This window comes from Chionomys nivalis, chromosome 13 (genome assembly GCF_950005125.1).
Source record: "Chionomys nivalis chromosome 13, mChiNiv1.1, whole genome shotgun sequence".
Classification (NCBI taxonomy): domain Eukaryota; kingdom Metazoa; phylum Chordata; class Mammalia; order Rodentia; family Cricetidae; genus Chionomys; species Chionomys nivalis.
The window spans coordinates 72,088,744-72,108,052 of record NC_080098.1 but is presented as its reverse complement, the minus strand read 5'-3'; the positions used below and the strand labels follow the sequence as shown (position 1 = coordinate 72,108,052).

The 19,309-nt window shown below is 42.4% G+C and overlaps 1 protein-coding gene across 1 annotated transcript in view; it reads left to right on the top strand.

Moving 5' to 3' along the window:
• Positions 1-19,309, top strand: part of Kif27 (kinesin family member 27) — a 69,978-nt gene continuing 50,669 nt past the window's right edge. Inside the window, exons 1-4 of the mRNA XM_057787655.1 lie at positions 1-318; positions 6,576-6,776; positions 7,508-8,466; positions 11,081-11,224. Coding sequence (XP_057643638.1) covers positions 21-318; positions 6,576-6,776; positions 7,508-8,466; positions 11,081-11,224 — 1,602 coding nt within the window. The 5' untranslated portion in view covers positions 1-20. The remainder of the gene's footprint in view (positions 319-6,575; positions 6,777-7,507; positions 8,467-11,080; positions 11,225-19,309) is intronic.

Sequence of the window (19,309 nt, the reverse complement as noted above, 5' to 3'; positions counted from 1 at the left end):
TCAGTAAAGTTCAAGCTGCCATGGAAGAAATACCAGTAAAAGTCGCTGTAAGAATTAGACCTCTACTTTGCAAAGAAGTTCTTCATAAACATCAAATTTGTGTGAGGGATGTTCCCAACACCCAACAAATTATCATTGGCAGAGACAGAGTTTTTACTTTTGATTTTGTTTTTGGCAAAAATTCCACTCAGGATGAAGTTTATAATATATGCATAAAGCCCCTAGTGCTGTCGCTCATCGAGGGTTACAACGCAACAGTTTTTGCGTATGGACAAACTGGATCTGGGAAGACATACACCATTGGAGGAGGCCATGTTGGTAAGACGCTCAACTCTCACTTCCCCTTTTATAGTGTGTGTGAAGAATTCATTTCGTTTGTGACTGAGCACTGTTTTATTGGGTGTGCTTTGTTTGACTTTGCCCTGCTGATGAGCCTAGACCCGTCTCCTGTTCTTGATGCTTTAAACGTTGGTGTGTGGCCATCTGTTTGAGTCCATCATAGACCTTAAAATTTTGATTTTGATTCTAATAGGGTCCTGGAAATAGAGCATGGTTGCTGTGCTTGCTGGCTAAGCACCAGCTACTGAGCTAGATCCCTAAGCCTTGTTTTTACCTTTTTGGTGCAAGGGAAAGTCACTCAGTTGCCCTTAAAACTTACTCTGTAGCACAAGTAGTCTTTGAAATTATGATTCCCTTGCCTCAGCCCTCACCAGAGTTGGTTTGCAAGTATGTGCACTAGGCCCTACCCTCTCATAGCCTTTTACAATTAGTTTTTTACGTTAGCAGACAAAGCAATAGGTTTTCTCAGGCATCTTGGTATACACATGTTATTATACGTTCTTCTCAATCATTGGCCTGCCTTGCCTACCCTCATTTATGCCTCCATTCTCTCCAGCTGATCCCTTTCTTCCTTTAGTCAGTTCCCATTTTGCTTCTTATTACATGTTCCATGACATTTTTCCCCAACTCCTGTTAGATCTCCTCCTTTTCATGATCCCTTTTCTAGTTTTGTGGCCACACATATGTACATATGTACGCTTATAATTTTAAATTCAGGTTTCTCTTGAGAGAAAATGTGGTGTTTGTCTTTTGAGTCCGTCATATTATTTTCCTTAACTGTGACTTCTAGTTCTGTCTACTTCCTGCAAGTGGCACGGTTTCACTTATGACTGTGTCAATTCCTTTGTGGTATGTACCACGTCTATCTATTGGTGCACATCTAGGCTGGTTCCATGTCTTGGCTGTTGTGAATAGTTGAGCAGTAATCAGAGATGTGCAAGTGTCTCCGTGATATTCTAGAGTCCTTTGGGCATAGAGTAAGGTAACCAGGGCCAGAAAGATGGCTTGGTGGATTAGAGCACTTGGTACTGTAAGACGGGAACCAGGGTTGAGTCCCAGCACCAACATGTGGCTCACAGCTATCTTAACTCTAGTACTAGGAAACCCCGGTGCTCTCTTCAGACCTCCTCAGGTACCAGGCACACTCATGGTGCACACGCATACATGTTGTCAAAACAGCCACAAATATAACATAAATAATCTAGAAAATAAAAAGCAACTGAATACTTAGAAGATACTTAGGAATATTATAACAGCCATATGGAAGTTCTAGTTCTGGGTTTTGGGGAACTTCTGTACTGATTTTCTTTTTTGCAACATGGCTTTTCTTTTTTTCTTTCATTTTCTAGAGGCAGGGTCCTGACTGTCCTGGAACTCACTCTGTAGACCAGACTGGCTTCAAACTCACAGAGGTCCACCTGCCTCTGCCTCCCAATGCTGGGATTAAAGGCGTGCATCACCACCACCTGGCTTTTTTTCTTTTCTTTTTTTTTTTGATTTTTGTTTGTTTGTTTATTTATTTATTTATGGTTTTTCGAGACAGGGTTTCTCTGTAGCTTTGGAGCCTGTCCCGGAACTAGCTCTTGTAGACCAGGCTGGCCTTGAACTCACAGAGATTCACCTGCCTCTGCCTCCAGAGTGCTGGGATTAAAGGCGTGTGCCACCACCGCCCGACTTTTGTTTATTTATTATTTTGTTTTATATATACATACACACACACACATATATATAGTGTTCTGTCTGCATGTATCCCCGCAGGCCAGAAGAGGGCACCATATCTCATTATAGATGGTTATGAGTCACCATATGGTTGCTGGGAATTGAACTCAGTACCTCTGGAAGAGCAGCCAGTGCTCTTAATCTCTGAGCCACCTCTCCAGCCCTTCTTTTCTTTTTTAATTAAATTTTTCGTTTATTTTACATACCAACCACAGTTTCTCCTCCCTCTTCTCTTCCCTTCCCTCCCCCCCTCCCATCTATACTCCCTATCTACACCTCCTCCATTCAGAAAGGGGCAGGCCTCCCATGGGAGTCAACAAAGCATGGCATATTACATTGATGCAGGACCAAGTTCCCAGGCATCTCTGCATAGAGAATAGGGTCCAAAAAGCAAGCTTATGGGCCAGAGACAGGTCCTGATCCCAGTGCTAGGGGCCACCGACAGACTAAGCTACATAACTGTCATCCATGTGCAGAGGGCCTAGGTCTGTCCTGTGACGGCTTCCTAGCTGTTTGTCCAGAGTACAGGTCAGCTGCCTCTGTGGGTTCCCCCATCATGATCTTGACCTCCCTCCCCCTCTTGTTCATACAATCCCTTCTCTCTCTCATCAACTGGACTCCAGGAGCTTGGCCCAGTGCTTGGCTGTGGATCTCTGCATCTGCTTCCATCAGTTACTGGATGAAGGCTCTCTGATGACATTTAGGGTAGTCACCAATCTGATTACTGGAGAAGGCCAGTTCAGACATGCTCCCCACTATTGCTAGGAGTCTCAGCTGGGGTCATCCTTGTGGATTCCTGGGAGTTTCCCTGGCACCAGGTTTCTCTCTAACTCCCAAATGGCCCACTCTATCAAGATACCTGTTTCATTACTCTTCCTCTCTGATTCACCCCCAAGTCGACCAACCCGATCCCTCATATTCACCTCCCCACATCCTCTCCACATCCCTCACCCCCTGCCCCTAGCTTACCCAGGAGATTTCATCTATTTCCCCTTCCTAGGGAAACTCATGCGCCCCTCTTAGGGTCCTCTTTGTTACCTAGTTTCCCCGGGCTGTGGGTTGTTGCCTGGTTATCCTTTGCTTTACAGCTAAGAAAGTGGAGCTTATGAGTACATACCAAGTTTGTCCTTCTGAGTCTGGTTTACCTCACTCAGGTTGGTTTTTTCTAGTTCCATCCATCTACCTGCAAATTTCATGATGCCATTGTTTTTGCTGCTGGGTAATACTTCTTTGTGTAAATGTATCACATTTTCTTTATCCATTTTTCATTTGAGGGGCATCTAGGTTGTTTCCAGGTTCTGGATATCAGAAATAATGCTGCTGTGAACACAGCTGAGCAAGTGTTCTTGAGGTAGGATTGAGCATTCTTTGGGTGTGTGCCCAGGATTCGTATAGCTGTGAACACAGCTGAGCAAGTGTTCTTGAGGTAGGATCGAGCATCCTTTGGGTGTATGCCCAAGATTCGTATAGCTGGGTCTTGAGGTAGGTTTATTCTCAGTTTTCTGAGAAACCACCATACTGATTTCCAAAGTGGCTGTATAAGTTTACCCTCCCACCAGCAGTGTAGGGGTGTTCCCCTTACTCCGCATCCTCTCCAGTATAGGCTGTTCTTAGCATTTTTGATCTTAACCATTTTGACAAGTATAAGATCGTATCTTGGCATTGTTTTGATTTGCATTTCCCTGATAGCTAAGGATGAACAATTTTTAAGTGTTTCTCGGCCATTTGAGATTCTACTGTTGAGAATTCTCTGTTTAAATCTGTACTCCATTTTAAAATTGGATCGTTTTGCCGGGCGATGGTGGCGCACGCCTTTAATCCCAGCACTCAGGAGGCAGAGGCAGGCGGATCTCTGTGAGTTCGAAACCAGCCTGGTCTACAGAGCTAGTTCCAGGACAGGCTCCAAAGCCACAGAGAAACCCTGTCTCAAAAAAACCAAAAAAAAAAAAAAAAAAAAAAAAACTAAAATTTGATCGTTTGTTTTTCTTTTTTAACAATTTATTTAGCTTTATATTATGTGCATTGGCGTGAAGGTATCAGATCCTCTGGAACTGGGGTTGCAGACAGTTGTAAGCTGCCGTGTAACCGGGAATTGAACCCAGGTTCTCTGGAAGAACAGTCAGTGCTCTTAACCACTAAGTCATCTCTCCAGCCTGATTATTTGGTATTTTGATGTCTAATTTCTTGAGTTCTTTATATATTTTGAAGATCAGTTCTCTGCTGCCAGGTGGGGAGTTGGTGAAGATCTTTTCCCGTTCTGAAAGCTGCTGTTTTGTCTTATTGACCATGTCCTTTGCCTTGCAGAAGCTTCTCAGTTTCAGGAGGTCCCATTTATTAATTGTCAATCTCAGTGTCTGTGCTGCTGGTGTCTGTTCAGGAAGTTGTCTCCTGTGCCAATGCATCCAAGGCTGCTTCCCACTTTCTCTTCTGTCAGCTTCAGTGTAACTGGGTTTGTGTTGAGGTTTTTGATCCACTTGGACTTGAATTTTGTGCAGGGTGATAAATATGGATTTATTTACCTTCTTCTACATGCTGACACCTAGTTATGCCAGCACCATTTGTTGAAGATACTTTCTTTTTTCAATTGTATAATTTTGACTTCTTTGTAAAAAATCAGGTGGTTATAAATATGTGGATTTACATTAGAGTCTTCAGTTCGATTCCATTGATCCACCTGTCTGTTTTTATTACTGTAACTCTGTAATAGAGCTCTAAGTCAGGGATGGCGATGCCTCCAGAAGTTCTTTTATTGTACAGAATTGTTTTAGCTATCCTGTGTTTTGGTTTTTCCATATGAAGTTGAGTATTGTTCCTTCAAGATCTGTGAAGAAATGTGTTTGAATTTTGATGAGGATTTCATCGAATCTGTAGATCTCTTTTGGTAAGATTGCCATTTTTACTATGTTAATCATAATGATCCATGTGCATGGAAGATCTTTTTATTTTCTGGTGTCTTCTTCAATTTCTTTCTTCAAAGATTAAAAGTTCTTGTAATACAGATCTTCTACTTGCTTGGTTAGAGTTACCCCAAGATATTTTATGTTATTTGTGGCTATTGTAAAGAATGTTGTTTCTCTGGTTTCTATCTCAACTCATTTATTATTGTATATGGAGAGCTACTGATTTTTTGAGTTAATCTTGTATCCAGCCACATTACTGAAGGTGTTTTAACAGTTGTAGGCGTTCCCTGGTAGAATTTTTGGGGTCACTTATGTATACTATCAAATCATCTGCAAATAGTGAAAGCTTGACTTCTTCCTTTCTAATTTGTATCCCCTTGATCTCCTTTTATTGCCTTATTGCTCTATCTAGAATTTAGAGTACTATATTGAATCAATATGGAGAGAGCGGACAGCCCTGTCTCATTCTTGATTTTAGTGGAATCACTTGGAGTTCCTCTCCATTTAATTTGATGTTGGGTGTCGGCTTGCTGTAAATTGCCTTTATTTGTTTAGGAATGTTCCCAGTATCCCTAATTTCTCTAAGACCTTTGTCATGAATGGGTGGTGGATTTAGTTGAAGGCTTTTTCAGCATCTAATGAGGTGATCATGTGTTTTTGTTTTCCTTTTAGTTTGTTTATGTGGTGGATTATATTGACAGATTTTTGTATGTTGAACCATCCCTACATCCCTGGGATGAAGCCTACTTGATCATGGTGGATGATTTTTTTTTAATGTGTTCTTTGAAGTGTGATATACCATAGGGTCTACATTTCATATACCATAGAGTCTACAGTTGGTCTTTGTTGCTACTGCTTCTTTCTTCTCGGGAATCCCACAACATTAGAGAATTTTCACTTTGTTGATTGGTTGTTTCCAGGGCCCTAGAATATTGCATGATATGTAGTAGATACTAAATGCATATTTGATAAATGAATAAATTCTGCATGAGGGGTACATGTGAAAATGTTTGCCCTGAATTGTTTTATATAGGTATATGTGCATGGTATGTATACACACATGTTGTATAGTATACAACTCTATTCCCTTGATACAGGGTCTTTCACTGAACCTGAAGTTAGGCTGGTGATCACCAAACTCCAGTGATCCTCCTGTCTCTGCCTGCTGGAGTTACAAACACACTTGTACCATGCCTGACTCTTTACATGGGTGCTGGAGCTCTCAGCTCAGGTGCTTGTGCCTGTGCAGCAAGTGCTCTTACCTGACGAATCATGCCCCGGCCTTTCCCCCCTGAATGTTATAGTTGTGTGGTTTAGCCCTGGCAGGCTTTTAACTTCTATATAGACCAAGCTGTTCTTGTATTCATTAATTTAATTAATTACTATACATTTTGAGACCGTGTCTTGCTATGTAATCCTGACTGGAACTCTGTATGTAGGCCAGCCAGGCTGTCTCTGCCTCTGGAGTGCTGGGATTAAAGGTGTGAGCCACCATGCCTGCCCAGTTTTTAAATTCTTATAAAAGAAATGTAAGAAAAATATATTAAACATAAATTTTAGAGTCTAGTTTTCTTATATTTCAAGTCTCAGCTATGCTTTCTATTTCTGAATTTTCAGCATCAGTTGTGGAGGGTCAAAAGGGCATCATCCCTCGAGCTATCCAGGAGATATTTCAGAGCCTCTCTGAAAACCCTGGCGTGGACTTTAAAGTCAAAGTGTCATACATAGAGGTGTATAAGGAAGACCTAAGAGATCTCCTAGAGCTGGAGACATCCATGAAGGACCTGCACATCCGGGAAGATGACAAGGGAAACACAGGTGACATAACTCAGTGAGATTATTGAGTCCTTCAGTGGCACCTAGAAAAACACATAGATATTCCAAGAATTAAGACAATATGTGCACAGTGAATTTGCTTTTGCTTTCTGTTCATGTACTTGCTTTGCTGTGCTGGAAGTTACCCAGCTAGGACAGTGTTGTGCCACCAGCCTTCTGATTTGGGATGGAGCCATCAAACATCTATGCTGGCTTTAAACTTTAATCCTTTTGCCTCAACCTCATGAATAGATGGGGTCACAGGTTTCTGCCACCAGGCATGGCTCCTGTTTTCTTGTAATAATTACAATCAAAATATTGAAGCAAAGTGTTCATTGTCTCTGTTTGTTCTTGAAGCCAGGGCCTCATACTTTGCACATTCTCTCCCACTGAGCTGTATTAGTCCAGCTCCAGGGATTTTGATTGTCAGTCATTTTAAACAATTAAGTATGCTATTTGTCTAAAAGCAACAACTGGATTTTAACCAATAAAATATGCCTTTGAGTTTAAGCATAATACCATTTCTTAAAACTGTTCCTTTTGGAGTTTTGCTGAAATGAATGAAATGACTGGTGCTAGTATTTGAAGCACTGCAAACATGCTAGTTTGAAACATTAGTGCTTTTCTAAAGGGACTGTCTTTTAGGGTTGCTTAGCAAAGGGTAACTGTTGTGCGATTGATTCAATTGTACTGGATTTTGATGAAAGCATGGTTTTAAAACTTTCTGTTTGAAGTGATTGTTGGGGCCAAGGAGTGCCAAGTAGAGAGCATGGATGAAGTGATGAGTCTCCTGGAGATGGGGAATGCTGCCAGGCACACGAGCACCACCCAGATGAATGAGCACTCCAGTAGATCCCACGCAATCTTTACCATAAGCATTTGCCAAGTTGAGAAAACTCCAGAGACAGCTGAAGATGGAGAATGGTATTCACATCGGCATATTGTCTCCAAATTCCATTTTGTGGATTTGGCTGGATCAGAAAGAGTGACCAAGACGGGGAACACTGGTGAACGATTCAAAGAGTCAATTCAGATCAACAGTGGGCTGCTTGCTTTAGGGAACGTCATCAGTGCCCTTGGGGACCCGCGCAGGAAGAGTGCTCATATTCCATATAGGGATGCTAAAATTACCCGGCTTCTCAAAGACTCCCTGGGAGGCAGTGCCAAGACTGTCATGATCACGTGCGTCAGCCCGTCCTCCTCGGATTTTGATGAGTCCTTAAATTCTCTCAAATATGCCAACAGAGCCCGGAACATTCGAAACAAACCTACTTTAAACTTTAGCCCCGAGTCAGACCGAATGGATGAGATGGAATTTGAGATTAAGTTGCTTCGAGAAGCTTTGCAGAGCCATCAGGCCAGTATCAGCCAAACCAGCCAGACCCCGTCAGAGGGCATTCCCGACCAAAACCGGCTCCACTCTCTAGAGGAGCAGGTAACCCAGCTCCAGGAGGAATGTCTGGGCTACCAGGACTGCGTAGAGCAAGCATTTGCTTTCCTGGTGGACTTAAAAGATGCAGTCAGGCTAAACCAGAAGCAGCAGCACAAACTCCAGGAGTGGTTTAGCAGGACTCAGGAAGTCAGGAAGGCTGTCATCACCCCATTTCCAGGACACCAGGGCGTTGGGGACATGGAGGAAGGACCCCAGCATGTGACAGTTCTCCAGCTGAAGAGAGAACTTAAGAAGTACCAGGTACTTAGACATTACTTTATTTAATGTATTTTTTGAGACAGCGTCTTGCCATGTAACCCTGGCTGGACCTCAGTGTGTACCTGAACTTTTTCCTTTGTTTCTTATGTTCTGGGATTTTAGGAGTGTGTATTCCTATCAGACTAATAGAATGCCCCTCCCCACTCTGGTGGTGATGGGGATTGAACACACAGCCTTGCATATGCTGGGAAAGTACTTTCCTTTCTGAGATACAGCCCCAGATCTATTTTATCTTCTTTGATATAAGATCTTAATCGATTATCCGGGCTGGTCTTGAGCCCTAGGTAGTGCTCCTGCCTCTGCTTCCTAAGTGCTGGCTATGAATGTGAGCTCTTACACCTGAATCAGACAGCACTTATTTAAATTTATTGGGACTAGTAAATTCCAAAAGTTGTTTTGGAATTTCAGAAGTTAGAAAGTTGACAATGAAGATCAACCATTACAATTCCATCCCTTATCAACTTGACATCCATTATTTTTGGTCATAACATTCCATCCCTGTTTCTTGGTCTCATTTTCATCTCAATACAAAATATATTTACTTAATCTCTAAACATCTCCATAGTCTAAAGATTGCTCAGAAGTATAAAGTATCCTCTGGGACTTAGGTTTCTTAACTTTGGACCCCTACAATTTCAGTGGGCAATGGCACCAAATAAACATATACATTACAGAAACAGATCCTAGCAAGGAAATGGGACCAAAGCAGGATTGAAACCCAGCAAGGAAAACACCACATCTTGCAACTTCATGTCCAGCATCTGGGGCTTGTGATATATCATCTGGGCTACAAAGGGCTTGGGTTGCCACACCTCTCCAGCTCTGCTGCTTTTCTACAGATAGCCTCTCTCTTAGGCTTGTCTTACTGCATGTCTATAGCTTTCCTTAATCAGTGTCCCATGGTCCTGGCATTTCCAATGTTCTGAGGTTTCATTACAATGTAGGCATTGCCCTCGCAGCTTTACCTGTTGACCCTCAGGGATTCCTTGCAGGCAATTCCACATTGCAGTACATTGGCTAGTCTCAGTGGCTTTCTACAAACTTGGTACAAGCCTCCATGATCTTCCGCTTTTGCTTCTGTCATGCCTACAAAGGCAGTTATCTCCTGGATAATGCTGCCGGTTGTGCTGCAGCTGTGTTCACCTTTGGATGAAATGCTGTCCTAGGCAGCTGTTTCTGGAAGGGAACCCCTTCAACAACAACAGCAGCTTGGTCTCTCTTTCAGATGAATTTTCATTCTCACAAGATGGAGCCTTTCTTAGGTAGAATCTTGCCATCAGGGCACATTTCCTCTTGCCCTAGTGCAAAGCACTGGTTTTTTTTTTTTTTTTTTTTTTTTTTTTTTTTTTTTTTTTTACAGTTCTAATTTCATTAACAATTACAGCTGTTCTTTTTTTAGCCACCTTTCTACCCGTTTCTTTCCCTGGCAGGCAGTACATTTTTCCGGCAGTGTATGCTCTGCTTGTAGCTTTCTCTTTCCGCTGTGTAGATCTGGGTAAGAGCATTGAGTAGTTACTATGCTGTAACCTGAATGCTTTCTTGTTTGAAGTTTTCTTCACTAAACAAATTAGTTCAGAATGCTTTGAATTCAGCCTTGCTCAAGTTCTCATGGACAGGCTTTGTCAGCCTGTAACAGTTCCCTTTAGAGTCCTGGTTTCCCTCTGAAGCCTCATGAACTGAGTCTTCACGTTCCACATTTCTTCTGGTGTTCCGGTCAACCAAACTGCTGCCGGAATGACCCGCTAAGCTCCAAGTGTAGCATTCGAGAGTTTTCTATATTAACTTTCCAAACTTTCATAGTCCTTAAGCAAACCAGGTCGTGTGATGAGCTTCATCACAACAATTGTCCTACTTCTTAGTAGCAATTTTTTTCTGTCACTTACTTTTTTTGTTGCTGGGAAAAATCCCTCACGAGAGCAGCCTACAGAAAGGAGGACTCATTTTGGATCACAGTTTTGAGGGTCCAGTCCTTGATGACAGAGCTGCCCTGACGGCTGGAGCATAAGGCCCCCGCGTTAGGAAGAAGACAGGTAAACGCTGGTATTCCAGCTCATTTTTGTCCCCATGGAATGGTGCCATTCACATTTACGGTGCTTTCCCTCAGCCTTTGTACAAGACCTTAAAGGCACACCCACGCTTAATACCTATCAGTCTGCCTGACAGATTCTTTGTGCTTATTTAGTTTAAAAAACTGTTTACTCTGTATCTTAACTTTATGCTGAACCTAACAAAATTAGTCAGAAACAAGACATTACATTTTATCTCTGGACTTTAGAATCTGTCTCTTGCTAGTGAATGTATTAAAAATCCACAAGGAAACTATTTAAATGCCCAAATGAGTTTTTATATCTTATAGGTCTTATAGGAAGATGAGAGCTTTGATTATTAAAACCCACATTAAAGTCTCATGACAAGTTTAGCAAAGTTTACAATTGTACTCTAGATAACTAATTTTTATATAGAGGAAAAAATTACCAAGAAAATTATATTTTCATGGAGTCACAGTGATTGCCTCTCTATGTATGTCTTTCTCTGACTTTTATATCATCATGTAGTTCTCTGAGTAATTCTGAGCTCTGTCTTCCTTCCCTCCCAGTGTGCCCTGGCTGCTGACCAAGTGCTGCTCACTCAGAAGGAGCTGGAGATGGAGGAACTAAGGAATCAGGTGCAGCTGATGGCGCAGGAGAACAAAGGGCACGCGGTGTCTTTGAAAGAAGCCCAGAAAGTGAATAGATTGCAGGTAGGGCTGCGCACACAGAGTCTGTAGTACAGCGTCTGGGTGGACAGAGAGCATCTAAACCATAGACTGGTGCTTTCCAGAGGTGCATTTCCTGTGGATAGCTGTGGACACTGGCAACTGAATTATTTTTTAAACCCTAAATCTTAAGGGGAAACCATTTTTGTTGTTAACCTGGCATGTGTTTCACAGACAAAGAAAATACCTGTGGATTTGATTTACAAATTATGCATTAATTATAGTTTCTCCAGCCTCTTTCATTCACTTTTGTCAAATTACTAGGCAATGAGTGTTACAGACTGCAAGGCAGGACTGGTGGTGTGGGGCAGTGGTAAACAGCTTACCTGGAATGTGCAAGACTGTGGGCTCAGTCTCTCGTGACATTCTCTCTCTCTGTGTCTTTTCTCAAACCCCAAAGCAATTAGAAGGTAATCATAAAATTTAAACTTTTATAATTCACAAGGTTAACCTCTTAAACTACATGAGTGATTTGCTCTTTGATTTTAGTTAAGTCTTTGAAATTCTCTGTCTTGGAATTCATATAAGTAACACAGATATGCCTGTATATTTAAAATTTTTTGTCCAAGGCCAATTGTAGTGGCTCATACCTTTGACACCAGCACTCAGGAGGCAGAGGCAAATGATTTCTGTGATTTAGAGTTCAGCCTCGTCTACATAGGGAGTTCTAGGCCATTCGGGGTTACATAATGTGACCCTGTCTCAAAATCAAAACACAATATTTTGCTCAGACTAGGATCCTGCAATATTTTTTTAAAGATTTATTATGTATACAATGTTCCTCCTGCATGTGCACCTCTATGCCAGAAGAGGGCATCAGACCTCATCACAGATGGTTATGAGCCATCATGTGGTTGCTGGGAATTGAACTCAGGACCTCTGGAAGAACAGCCAGTGTTCTTAACCTCTGAGCAATCTCTCCAGCCTAGGTCCTGCAATATTTCTTTTGTTTTTTTTTTTCCCCTTTTAATTTCAGACCTTGCATTTTGACCCATTTTAAGTTGATTTTTGTATAGAAGACACTGAAGTCCAGTTTCTTTATTCTCTGTATGAATATCCTATTTCTTGAGCACAATTTCTTGAAAATACTGTCTTTTCTCCACTGTGTGTTTTTACTGTATATCTAAGTTAGGGTTCTATGGCTGTGACAAAACACCATGACTAAAAAGTAAATTGGGGAGGAAAGGGTTTGTTTGGCTTAACATTTTCATATTGCCATTTATCATCAAAGAAACTGAGACAGAAACTCAAACAGGGCAGGAACCTGGAGGCAGGAGCTGATGCAGAGGTCATGGAGGGGTGCTGCTTACTGGCTTGTTCATCATGGCTTGCTTAGTCTGGTTTCTTTTTTTTTTTTTGGTTTTTTCGAGACAGGGTTTCTCTGTGGTTTTGGAGCCTGTCCTGGAACTAGCTCTTGTAGACCAGGCTGGTCTCGAACTCACAGAGGTCCGCCTGCCTCTGCCTCCCAAGTGCTGGGATTAAAGGCGTGCGCCACCACCGCCCGGCAGTCTGGTTTCTTATAGAACCCAGGACCACCAGCCTAGAGGTAACATCACCCACAATGGGCAGGCCCTCCTCCATTAATCAAGGTAGCTCTTCCATCTTAAGTTAACCCATTTCTATTAATCTGTGTATCACCAGAAGGCTGTGGTCTACCAGTAAGGTTCCAGTGTCTGTCTCCTTCGGCAGCTACATGGTATCTCCTTGACTCTGTCTACTCTCTCTATATCTCTGTTATTTTGCACCTTACTATATTCTGCCTTGCCATAGGCCAAAGTAGATTTGCTAACCAATGGTAATAAAATATATTCACAGCATACAGAGGGGAATCCCACATCACCAAAATGTTGGGGTCTTCTGCTGTAACTGGGTTGCACTTTCACCAATATCCTCTCATAAGCTTTCTCCCTGCCTCAACTTCTCTGCATGACCCCTTCCATCCTGGGCTTTCAACTTCCACCGAGGCTACATTGTCACCAGTGACTTCTCCTGGCCTCTTACAGTGCCAGCTCTCAACTTCATTTCTTTAAGACCAGCACTACCTTGGTTATTCTTAACAATACCAAAGTTTGGCTTCCAGTATGAGGTACAACCTTGGTCACCTCTGACACACAGCTTCTGTGTGGTGACTCTGAGGAAACACTTCTCAGAAGATTTTTGCTCAACAGTTGATGCTGGTCTTTTCTGAATCACCACTACTTTCTTAGCTCCAGCTAACCAACATCAGTTGTCACAGTAATGTAAAGGTTCCACTTCAGTTGTGCTGGTCTCTTGTTAATCACAGCTGACCAGAGTGACAGAATTTTAATTCAAAATAGAAAAAGCCCGTGATAGAGTATTGAATTTTCCCTCTGAAACTTCATAAGCCAGGCCTCCATTGTTTGCATTGTTCTGACCACTCAATGGCTTTTCTAGCCCAAAGTTCAAAGTCCTTCCACAATCCTCCCCAAAACATGGTCAGGTCTGTCACAGCAACACCCCACTCCTGGTTCTAACTTCTGTCTAGTAGGTTATCTGTTGCTGAAGACAAAACATTATGACCAAGAACCAAATTGGAGAGAAAAAGGTTTATTTGGCTTAATACTTCTATGCTGTTCATCATCAAAGGAAGTTGGTACAGGAACTCAGACAGGCAGGAACCTGGAGGCAGGAGCTGATACAGAGGCCATTGTTCAATTTTACCGATAAAGACTTGGGAACCAGATGCTGGGGTGAAAGCCTGCTAGCTCAGAGAAACAGAGAAAGCACCCAGCTGACCTTCCTTTCCCCAAAGCCTCTCCTCTCTCCTGCCATCTCAAGCAAGTCTCCTCAAACTCAGTGTCTCTTCCCCTTACTCTATATGGTTTTTTCTTTGTCTTCCTATGTTCACTTTCTGTCAACTGATTGATTGCTCTGTCTCTTGACCTATGGTTGACTTTATTTAATCATGTTTACAATATTCAAGCAGAAAGCTCTTGGATTAAAGGTATGTGCTAGGGTTGATTCTACAACAGGCCATGGAGGCTCGCTTCTCATGACTTGCTCAGTTTACCTTCTTATAGAACCCAGGACCACCAGCTCAGAGATGGCACCATATACAGTGTTCTGGCCTCTTCTCCATCAATCACTAATTTTTTGTTTATCTTTTGCCTTTGTTTTTCAAGACGAGGAGTTTCTGTGTAGCCCAGCTGTCCTGGCACTCACTCTGTAAACCAGGATGGCCTCAAACTCAGAGATCCACCTGCCCCTGCCTCCTAAGAACTGGGACTAACGGAGTGCACCACCACCACCTGACTGGTGTCAGTTACTAACTAAGAAAATGACCAGCAGCCGGGCGGTGGTGGCGTACGCCTTTAATCCCAGCACTCGGGAGGCAGAGACAGGCGGATCTCTGTGAGTTCGAGACCAGCCTGGTCTACAGAGCTAATTCCAGGACAGGCTCCAAAGCCACAGAGAAACCCTGTCTCGAAAAACCAAAAAAAAAAAAAAAAAAAAAAAAAAGAAAATGACCAAATGACCAGCAGCCCAATGTCATAGGGGCATTTTCTCAGTTGAGTTTCCCTCCTGAAAGATAACTCTAGCTTGTGTCAAGCTGACATAAGACTAGCCAGCACACTGTCTTTTGTCAAAAATCAGTTGACTGTAAATACTTGGATGTAAGAACTCTGTTTCATTGTTCTGTGTAACATACACACCACATTGTTTAAATAAACAGACATTCTGTGTTTTAATGCATGTAGCATGCTGTTTGGATTTGGTTATATAGTCTTTGTAGTCCTGTGCAGGTTTGGGTTGGCCCTTTCTCCAGCCTTCCCTTTCCCCAATCTCTGTACCCTCATCCCATCTCAGTTTTCAACCCCTGATATTGCTCCCTCGACTTCAGAGCAGATGGTTTTTGCTCTTCCCACCCACATGAAACACTCACTTTCTTGTCCACCTCTAATGGACTGTTCTTGCCACCTGGGCTGTGCAAGTATTCACTCCAACTGGAACGTGGAAGTCTGGAGGTTTTGAAGTTAGGATCCACATATAAGACTGCCAACAGAGAGAATTGCCCGTTCCCCCACATTCTTGCCACCATTGTTGCCCTTTTATTTTCTTCTACATTTATTTATGTCCCCTCCCCCCCGTACACGCAGTGCATTTATGTACACGTGCCACCGTGTACTTCTGGAGGTCAGAGGATAATTTACTGGAGTTGGTTTTCTCCCCCTACCATGTGGACCATGGGGAGCACATTAGGATTGGCAACAAACATTCTTAACTTAATAACCACCTTGCCATCACTTTGGGTTTTCAATAGCCATTGTGACTAGGGTAAGATGTTAGCTAAAAGTAATTTTAGTTTTCCCTTTCTAGATGAGTGATGTGAACCACTTTAAAGTCTTGACTAGCCATTTGTATTCCTTTGAGAACTCTCTGTTTAGATCCATGGTCCTGTTTTTAAGGAATGTTTAGTTTAGCTTCCCTGTGTATTCTCGATATTAGTTCTCTGTCAGATATGTAGCTGGCAAAGATTTTCCCCATTTTGTAGACCGCCTCTCCACTTGGTTGACAGTTTCCTTAGCTTTACAGAAGCGTTTTAATTTCATGAGAGCCCACTTGCTGATTGTTGTCCTATTTCTTGAGTGGCTGGAGTCTAACTTAGAAACTCCTTATCTGTACTGTGGCTGTAATACGCCTCCCACCTTCTCTTTTGCCAGCATCAGTGTTTGCAAGTTTAATATGAAGGCCCCTGATCCGTCTGGAGTTGCTTTTTACGGAGGGTGAGCAATGAGGATCCATTTTCATTCTTCTCCATGTCGACATCCGGTTTTCCAACATTTGTTGAAGGGGCTGTTTTTTTTCAACAGTGGGGTTTGTTGCTGTTGGGTTTTTTTGGGTTTTGTTTGTTTGGCTTTAACATCTCTCTCAAAAGTCAGGTGGATCACTGACTGTGGCAAACTTGGGAAGAAGAGGTAGGTAGATCTCTGTGTTTGAAGCCAACCTGATCTACATAGTGGGCTCCAGGCTAGCCAGTGATATACATATAGAAACTCAGTCTCAAAAGGAGAAAATGAGGTGGATGAACTTGTGTGGTCTTAAATCTAGGTCCCCTGTTCAGTCCCACTGATCCGACGTGGGTTCTGTGGTATACTACTTCGTTCTTTGTTACTATGTCTGTTTTATAACTGAAACCAGGCGTGACACTTAATCATGTATGTGTTCTTTTTGCTCAGAATCTTTGGCTCTCTAGGTCTTTTGTGATTCCATATGAATTTTAGGACTGTTTTCTGGTTCTGTGAAGAAGTGAGAGGGACATTTTCCCAATGTTAATTATTCCAACCCTTGCCCTGAGAAGTTTTGCCGTCTTTTAATGTCTTCCTCAGTTATTTCTTTGGATTTTAAAGTTTTCCCTGTAGATGTCATTCACCCCTGGTCTAGGCTCATTCCGAGGTATTTTGTGGGAATAATTAGCGAGATCCACAAGAGCCCTGAAGAAAAGAGAACAAGGTTTTATTTATTTGGGGAAAAAACTCACAATAAGAGTAGAGAGCCTCAGTCCTCTGTGGGCCCTGGAAGTTGTGAACAGAACTCTGACCACCACTCAAGGGAGAGTGAGCATGCTTTTTGTCTGCGCTTATAGCACCTCAGGCCACGCCCTAATGGGCTGATACCCAAAGGGCTATTGGCTGAATGAATTCCCACAACAGTATTTTACTTTGGTTTCAGGCTGTTGTGAGCAGGAGTGTTTCCTAGTGTGCCTGTCATAGTGGACTGGATAGCTCGTGGTTTCTCCTGCTGATTGGGCCACGTTGCTGAGTGTCGCGCTGAGATTTTCTGTCGGAGTCTTTAGACTCATGGAGATCATCGGCCAGTGAGGACACTTAGACTTCTTTGTTTTCCATTTTTGTTGTCTTTTGAGACAGGGTCTCATTTTGTAGCACTGACAGGCCTGGACCTGGATTTGTAGGACACACTAGCCTCACACTCACAGAGATCTGCCTCCTGAGTCTTGGCTCCTTACATTTGTGTTTCTTGTCTCAGTATTCTAACTAAGACTTTAAATAACACTGTAGTGGCATTTCACTTGTATTTTAATAAATAAAGCTTGCCTGAAGATCAGAGAGTAAAACAACTCCACCGGTCAGCCTTACAGGCCAGGCAGTGGTGGTGTGTGCCTTTAATCCCAGTAGCCACACTAGTTGGCCTTAGAGGGCAGGCACTGGCGGTGCACGCCTTTAATCCCAGCACTGGAGAGGAATATAAAATGGGAAGAGACCTCAACTCAGTTTCCATCTGAGGATTCCTGGAGGCAGCATCGTCATTTTGGATTGAGGTAGAGGTTAAGAGCCTCGGCTGGCTGCTTTGCTTTTCTGATCTTCAGGTTGAGCCCCAATATCTATCTCTGGATTTTTATTATTCATGCTACATAGCATATTGAATAACAGTGGGAAAAGTATACCTGCTCATCTTGTTCTAGTTTTTAGTTGGCGTGCTTGAGTTTGTCTCCATTTACCGTGGTGTTTGCTGTGAGTTTGTCACATACAGCCTCTATTATACAGAGATATGATCCCTCATCCCTAGTCTGTCTAGGGTTTTTATCATGAAAGGATCTATTGGGATGATCATGTGATTTCTGACCTTGAGGCCGTTTATAGTACGCATTTTTTATAGTTTTTTTTTTTTTTTTTTAGTTTTATTGCTCTAACCTGTGTTGAACTATCTTTGCATTGCTAGAATGAAGCCAGTGTGATCATGTGGACATTCCTTTTCTGTGCTCTTGAATTGTTTGTGAATATTTTCTTGCGTGTTTTGTCTGTGTTTGTGGTAGTTTGAAAGAAAATGCCCCAAAGGGCATGGCACTATTAGGAGGTGTGGCTTTGCTGGGGTAGGCATGGTCTTGTTGGAGGAAGTGTGTCACTATGGGGGGGTGGGCTTTGAGATCTCATATATGCTCAGGCCACACCCAGGATCTGGGACCACTTCTTGTTGCCTGCAGAAGATGTAGAACTCTCTGCTACCTCTCCAGCACCAAGTCTGCCTGAAGTCTGCCGCGTCCTGCCCTGACGATAATGGATCTGAACTGTAAGCTGCCCGATTGGATGTTCCCTTTATAAGAATTGCGGTGTTCATGGTGTCTCTTCACAGCAGTAGAAACACTAATCAAGACAATAGTCATCAAGGAAATTACTTAACAATTTTCATTTCATAAAAGACTCATTTTTATTTAAGTATGTGGGCGTTATCTGCCTGCCTCTGTGAATTAAAGTCATGGGCTGCTCTGCCTGCCAAGAATAACAGCTTTTCATCTATGAACACAGTATATTCTTCCATTTATTTATATTTTGTTTCATATTTTCCCAATAATTTACTTTGTATATGTATTAGACATGTTTTGTTAGTTTTATTCTTGTTTTGTTTAGATGGCTTTTGTTCTTGAGACAGGACCTACTTTACTATGTAGCCCTGGCTGCTCTACAATGTACTGTGTAGACCAGGCTACTTTGGAACTCAGAGGTCAACCTGCCTCTGCCTTCTGAGTACTGGCGTTACAGATGTGACCTACCACACCTTGCTAGATTTATTAAGTACTTTTTTAAAATGTAGCTTACAAAAATTTCATCTTCCTGATTATTTATTGGTCTGTGGAACTGTGTTGATTTCCATATATTTATATATACCCAGCAATGTGATCCAGGGCCTCATGAATGCTAGGCAAGCACTCTGTACATTTATGTACAAATCCCCAGCTTCCTCTATGCTTCTCTTCTGTGTGTATTTGCATGTGTGTGTTTGTGTTACTGGGAACTGACTAAAGCCTCATACGTGCTAGATAAACACTCTACTACTGAGCTATATTCATCAATCTTTTTACTTTTTATTTCATTAAATTATGTATTTTCTGTGTAGAGATGTCTTGTCTGCATGTATGTCTGCATACCAGAAGAGGTCATCAGACCCCAGGAGAGTACAGTTATATAGACAGTTGTTAGCTACCATTTGGACACTGGGGATAGAACGTGAGTCCTCTGAAGAACAGCCACTGCTCTTAACCACTGAGCCATCTCTCTAGCCCCTTACTTTTCATTTTGAGCTGTGACTTTTTTC